The sequence below is a fragment of the Pteropus alecto genome, unplaced genomic scaffold (assembly GCF_000325575.1).
Source record: "Pteropus alecto unplaced genomic scaffold, ASM32557v1 scaffold39, whole genome shotgun sequence".
Taxonomy (NCBI): Eukaryota; Metazoa; Chordata; class Mammalia; order Chiroptera; family Pteropodidae; genus Pteropus; species Pteropus alecto.
Window position 1 is genome coordinate 4,791,002 of NW_006443568.1, and position 7,214 is coordinate 4,798,215.

At 50.6% G+C, this 7,214-nt stretch overlaps 1 protein-coding gene across 3 annotated transcripts in view; it reads left to right on the plus strand.

Moving 5' to 3' along the window:
• TRIM62 (tripartite motif containing 62) overlaps positions 1–6,800 on the plus strand; it is a 30,026-nt gene extending 23,226 nt beyond the window's left edge. For all 3 annotated transcript variants that reach the window (XM_015598771.2, XM_015598772.2, XM_006924270.3), the window contains one exon: positions 4,447–6,800. In XM_015598771.2, coding sequence (XP_015454257.1) covers positions 4,447–4,997 — 551 coding nt within the window. In that variant the 3' untranslated portion in view covers positions 4,998–6,800. The remainder of the gene's footprint in view (positions 1–4,446) is intronic.
• The last annotated feature ends 414 nt before the right edge of the window (positions 6,801–7,214 follow it).

A 7,214-nucleotide genomic window follows, 5' to 3' on the forward strand; every position in this document is an offset into this window, starting at 1 on the left:
CATTCTGACAAATGCCCCCTGTGAGGCGCATCACCCCAGTGGAGAACCACTGCCCCAGAGAAAGCTGCCTGTGGGAGAGGGGCTGAAGGAGCAGTAGTGTGTGCCCTGAACATCCTGCCAAGGACAGAGGCCCCTGGGGAGTTCATAGAACAGTGACCTGATTAGCCAGGCCCCTTTCTTTGTCTGTAGGGCCTGTGAAATCACTCTGGCTCCTCTGCCAGCACCAAAGCCCTTTATGTCCGGATGGGAGGGACAAGAGTCCCCAGGGACCAAGCCCATGGATTCCAGCAGCTTCCTGCCTATCCCTTTCCAGCTCAGGCTTCCTATTGGGTCACCTGAGAACTCCATCTAGCATTTATAACAACTCTGCTCTGAAACCTTCACTCTCCGTTACTACCCACCCCACTTCCCCAACCCACCCCCGTCCCACCCCTCAGTGGACATTGGATTGCCCCAGCTCCCAGGCACAAACTTCCTCCCTAGCCAGGCCAGATGGTCACTGTCCCAAGGAAACCATGCGTTGCTCCCTTTGCTCACATGGCCTCCCTCTCCTGGGCTGGTTTCTCATTCCCCTGCTTATCTGACTTCAGTCGTTTTGGGTTCCAGCATGTTCAATGCCTACCTAGCTGTGTGACCAGGGCAAATTGCTGCCCTCTCTGAGCCCATTTCTTTATCTGCAAAACAAGGATTAGGAAGGTGTAATTTATCTCCCAGGGTAGGTATGAAAATTAAAATCATTTATTTGTGGTAATAATCCTGGAACTTAGTAAGTACTTAATACATGTTTGTTGTTATTGTGACTACCCGATGGTCTTGCTGAACTGGTCTTCTGGGGCCACATAAAGGAAGGAACATGTGTGAAAAGACCTTAGCTCAAGTTCCAACTCTACTTCTAGCCCAGGTGGCAACTTGAGCCAGTCATTTAATTCAGAGTCTCCTAGGAGGCTCAGTTTCCTCTTCTGAAAAATGGGTACAGTAAGTAATGCTCCTAGGGCTGCTGTGGTATTCCCATCCGCTAGTGTTCAAATGCAAGCACCGTGCTGGCATTTGAGTAGGTGGGACACCTGAGGGACCAGATATTTTTAAGGCGGGGCCAGAGGAAAGAGCCGATGGTATCTCCTGTCCTGTCAGTCTTCTCCTGGCTCGAAGCCACTTGCCAAGTGATGGTGCTGAACTGTGCCATTTCTCTGCTTCTTGGCCCACTGTAGTGTGTGGTTAATGATGATCCAGACGTTTCCTGGGGCCTCTGCAGCCCATGCTTCTTCTAGAATGCCTTTTGACTCTAAGGCCTCAGAGAGGCTTAAATGAATGAAGAACCCACCTGGAGACCAGATGGGCTGCCTGCTTTTTGTTTTTGTAAAACAGTGCCTTGGGACCTAGAAAAGAGCTCTGACCTGTAAAACAGTGAATCCCAGGGGACTAGATTTGTTTCGCTGGGTCTGTCACCACTCCTGATGATAAAGGATGGGTGGAGGGAAAAAAAGTGTCACTACGCCCTCTTCTAGGTCTTTCTCTGATCTCAAGGCTATTTGTTATTTCTGCCAGCCCTAGCCTCCCGGAGGGCTGGAGGGAGGCCCAGAAGACAGGACCCTCTGCGATGAGGTGGGAGGCCCTGGATGGAAGTGGCCCTCAGCCTCTATGCGTTAGGCATGCCCACTGCCTAATAAGAACACAAGACCCACCGCTAGCCCCGCCTCCACTGCAAGCACTGCCCAATGAATAGCATACCCCTCCCCCACACAGACCCACTAGGCCCACCCAATGAGTCGCGGGCACTGCCTTCAGCCATTCCCTGGGCTTCTCTGCCTAGGACCTAGTGGTCAGTCTTGCATTTCCTCATTCACATAAGCTCACCCCTTTAGTCTCAATCTCAGAACCACTGAGAGCCCACTTGGCTGCCTCCTAGAAGCTCTCCGCACTGGTCAGTAGCACTGGAAGTGGACCCTGTTGCCCTACATAGGCCTAAGAATCTGGGGCAGAGCCCTCCTGCCCGTGTGCTAACGCCCCCACCCTTAAGCTAGTGCCCCAACTTCTGCCCTGAGCCACAATTTCTGCCTGTTGCTGGTTCCCTCAAATCATCCTGGGCACCATAGGTATAAGGCCCAGGTTCCTGCGGAGCACGCAGAACTACTGCCCACACCTGCCCCTCTGCTATAGACACCCTGGAATGACCCACATTACATGGCCAGTAGGATTGGCCTCATCTGTGTCTGATTAGATTCTTCTTCTCTCCCTAGCTCCCCGCTACACACACACTTCCTATACCCGCCTCCACCTCTTACCTCCTGACCCCACGGTGGGAATTCCTGCATTCTATGTGGCAGGAGCCTTCTAGTTCTGACAGGCTGCACTGTGACCAGTCAGCAGAGTAACACTTTCATTCTCCAGTTCCTTCTCATGGCTCCCCCTCTTCAATGTCCCTGGATAGAGAATTATGTTTCCATTGACCTCTCTATTCACAGGGCTAATTGTTTCCATACAGCCCTCTGAGTTCTAAGAACAGGAAAGAAGAGTATAAAAGGCAAAACTAAATTTACTCTTGTCAGATCTCATGGAAGGAGCTTGATACGTCAACGGTCAGCTTTATTAGTGGATGTATGGACAAAAGCACAGTTCAGGGGCTAGCTGTCGCTCCGGTTCAGGACAGTTGCTATCAATGAGGCATTTTATTTCTGTGCATGTACACAGCCATCCAAGGCGACTGAAGTAGAGGATAATGCTCCGGCCAAGTGTAACCATACCCCAGGTCCACTGATAAGGAAAGCGCCAGAGAGCCACATGAACTGGTGATACGACTCCTTCTTTCCACCTTTCCTCCCCTCTGTCTTGCTCTAGTCTGTAAATGGTCATCCAGGCTAAAGAGAGCCGCTTCCACATTCCGCCTTCTTCTGGCTGGGCATCGGCTCCCTCGGGGAGGAAAGTGTAAACAGAGTTCATGAGACTTTGAGAGCCAGACCTGCTAAGCCAGTGCGGCCAGCCTGTACTGCCTGCCCAAAGAGCAACACAAGCTGGGTCAGTTTAATTTGGTGAGCCTTTCCAGAAATCTTCCCCATGCACTGGGTACACAAGGGAGAGCTTATTTGAGTAGTACACAGTCCTTGCCCTCCTGGGAAGATGTGGGCACAGAAGACTGTACCCCGCATTGGGAGAAGGTACTAACAAAGTTAAAGAATCTCAGAGGAAAGTGAGCCCACCTGCTGGGTAATCGGGAAGCCTCAACCTTGGAACTGAGCCTTGTGAGGGGTGATTACAACAAACAGAGAGGTACTGGTAAAGGAACAGTCTTGCGTGAAGGCCTTGGGCCTGAGTGGGGTGGAGGGATGAGTGAGAGATAGGCTGAAAGGGGCTGGAACTGGATTGCACATGGCCTTGATTGCACTGGCTCTGCCAATGTTTGCTGGGTCACCTGAGACGACTCACGTCTCTTCTCTGTTTTCTCCATCAGCCAAATAGGAGAGTTGGCCTAGAATCAGTCGTTTTCAGCTTTTTTCGACTCATCATCTACTTCTCATAACAAATGATTTGTAATGTCTCAAAGACTGAATGACATTTTAACAATTTCAAGTATATACATACATATATACATACTCTGAGTATAGTATAATACATAGGAAAAGCAGGAGGAAATTATTTACAGTAAAATATTGTGCATGTTCACTCACACCCACATTGGAGAACACTAGAAGTAGTCAGGTAAAACACCATTTTTCCTCAAATGCGTCCCGAAAAAGGTAGGTTACATCAGTCAGGGGGATCGTTCTTAGCGATGTAGTTTCCAAAAACATTAACAATTTGCAGTGACGTTCCGAACAAAACAAATTCAGTCTTCCCCCAATTTACACAGTAGTAGCATTCCAAAATAGTCACTATATATTAAAACCGTACAAAAAGTATTTTGTGTTTATACATCAAATAGAGTTAAGTTGTATTTTTAGATCATTATAAAAAATATTTCTCATGCACATGAATGTCTGGCGGAACATTTGAAAATGATTGGGGGACTGAATTTCATTCAGGGCATTTAGCATCCCTAGATCCCAACTAACGCTCACGTGAACTTCCAAAACCCCCCCCCAGGGGGATTATCCAGCCCCTGGATAATCTTTAAGTTCCCTCCCAGCTCTGAAATTCCCTAATTGTGGACCTCATTCTGGCTTATTCAACAAACTTTTGTGAAGTGCCCACCACATGCCTTGCCCTGGCTATCCACAGGGAACAAGCAGCCACAGCTTCTGCTCTTCTGCAGCTAACTTTAGATCTGGAAGGACCTTAGCCATCACCGTTCCATTTTACAAAAAGGAAGCTGAGGCCCAGAGAGAGCGAGCTTGTTTTCAGCACCACGCAGCCTCCTGGGGACCAACCAGAACCTGACCCTAGGGAGGCACCTTAGAATGGGTCCATAGTCTTCTCTCCGCTCATTGTCTTGCCCTCCTCCATCCCCTGCAGTGCCGGCCGCCCTGACCCTGGATCCAGGCACTGCCCACCAGCGTCTGATCCTGTCAGATGACTGCACCATCGTGGCCTACGGCAACCTGCACCCACAGCCTCTGCAGGACTCACCAAAGCGCTTCGACGTGGAGGTGTCAGTGCTGGGCTCCGAGGCCTTCAGTGGTGGCGTTCACTACTGGGAAGTGGTGGTGGCAGAGAAGACCCAGTGGGTGATCGGTCTGGCACACGAGGCCGCGAGCCGCAAGGGCAGCATCCAGATCCAGCCCAGTCGCGGCTTCTACTGCATCGTAATGCACGACGGCAACCAGTACAGCGCCTGCACCGAGCCCTGGACGCGGCTCAACGTCCGCGACAAGCTTGACAAGGTGGGTGTCTTCCTGGACTACGACCAAGGCCTGCTCATTTTTTACAACGCCGACGACATGTCCTGGCTCTACACCTTCCGCGAGAAGTTCCCTGGCAAGCTCTGCTCCTACTTCAGCCCGGGGCAGAGCCACGCCAATGGCAAGAATGTGCAGCCGTTGCGGATCAACACCGTCCGCATCTAGCGTGGCCGAGGGAGACTGCAGGCACCTGTACCCTGGCCAACAGCAAGAGCCATGCCGGGGAGACGGGAGGCCTGGACTCTGGCCCAGCTTGGCCACCCTGAGATCTCAGGCCAGTTGTTTACCCTTCAACCTCCTTTTCCTTGTCTGTAAAGTGGAGATTGTGCTCCATGATTCCTAAACTCTTCTAGCATTGATGTTCTGTAGCTCTGACCTTGATAGGGATGCAGCTTTGGTCCAAGGATGTGACATGGCTTCTCCTCAGGGCAGCCCCTGCCCAACCCTCATCCCCATCCTCCCAGGGTCAGGGGACTGTCTCCCTATGTATCCCTCCTGCCCACATGCCCTGACCTCAGGATGTGTCGTAGTGTTGTTGCCAGCAATCGGCAGGCCGAAAGACACACAAAACCCTCTTATGCAACCAGGTCTAAGACTTGCCCATGACCAAACTAGTGGTGGGCCATTTTATCTATGACCCCAGTCCACAGTGGACACAGGCAATAGCTGGTCCTAGGGTGGCCTGAAAACCACCCTCTCCTTCCACCTCTGGACCAAGAGCTTCATGATTCCTGTCTTTCCTACTTATCTGCAGGTAGAATTGATGCTTTGGCCTGTGGAAGGACCCCAGTAGTTGAGCCCAAATGTTAAAGTCACTGTGCCACAACCTTCCTGCCCACAAGTCTAAGGCAGGATGATGGCACACCCCAAGGCTGATGCAGAGCCCGTTAGCCTAAAGACAGCCATAGGACAAGCATCACCAGATGACAGAGGTCCGCTGAAGCTTGCATAAGGGTCTAGCCACACCCTCCATGACCAGGCTAGGGTGTGGGGGTGCTGTAGGGAGGCTGTTTTAGTCAGGACCTGAGTACTGGGATGGGCTGTTGGCTGAGACCTCTCATCAGTCCTGGCGTCTATCTCTTTTAAGATCCTGTTGTAGAAAACAAGAGCTGCTTTAGCTAGTTTAATTAGACAGGATTTATGACCAGGTCCCTGATGGCTTTGCAAAATCATTGGAAGGGCTGGAGGAGCAGACTCTTTGATGAATTTCCGGGAACAACTCCCAGCTGCCAGATTCATCTTGTCTCTCCTGACCAAGAATGCTGCTCCCATGTGCAGGAAGCTACTGCATCAAGAAGCTGCTAACTGCAGAACTGTGCTCCCTCTGCTACTCTCCATGCCAGAAAATGGATGTCCTGAGGTCTGCCCCTCTCCCATTCAATTTAGTTCCTAAATTCGGATCTCCATGAGGGACTCTTTTTGGAGAAACACAAATCAGATCCAGAACCTTGGCTGCAAGGGAGTCTGGGAAATGTAGGTTTTTTCTTCTCTCCAGCTTCAGCCATACAAAAAGGCTCACTAGAAGGAAGTTAGAATGGATGGTGAACAAGCTCATCCACGGTTTTTGCACTGGAGTCTACCTCCAGGCCTTGGCTTTGAAGCAGCAGAGGCTCCAGGTGTCCTGCTCTGTGGCTCAGTCCTTACCCAGGGACAGGAGCCTGAGGGATGGGCCTGTAGGACTGAATCGAAATGTCTCTCCAGCGTTGGCTTTTCTTTCAAGTCCTGGAGCCTCACTTCTGAACTTGGAGTCTCTGACCACACCCATCCCAAAAGAACCAGACTAGCTGAACTTGGAGGGCTCTCACCTCAACTACTGCCCACAGGAGCCTCCCTTAGGCAGGAGAAATCCTCAGTCTCACCCCACCCCTTCATCTACCAGAATCTGGGCCACCCCCAGTGGTATTTTTATTTTAAATGTTGCTCATTTTGTGAGTTATGATCAATTTGTATTAAAGTTACAGGATATCAGTGGTCAGTTCCATTCATTTTGACAAAGAGGCCCACCTGTTCTGTCTCAGGTAGTGTACATACATTAGGACGTCTAATCCACAAAGCATCTTATTGGGTAGATAGTATTATGCCCATTTTACAGAAGTGGAAAAATGAGGTTCCGCAAGAGGACATGACCTGCCTGCAATCCCATGTCCCACAGTGGTAAGCGATGGAGCTGGGATTAGAACTGCTTTCTAAAGCCAGCATTCATATCACACCTGCTAGCCAGAGAAGACTGGCAGTCTGCCTGGAGGAGGGTTGGTGGTAGCCTTGGGAGCAGAGAGGAGCTCATGAGACAATGACAAAAACATGGTCTCTGGAATCCCACAGACCTGGGCTTGAATCCAAGCTCCATTACTGTGTCACTTTAGATACATGACTTAACCTCTC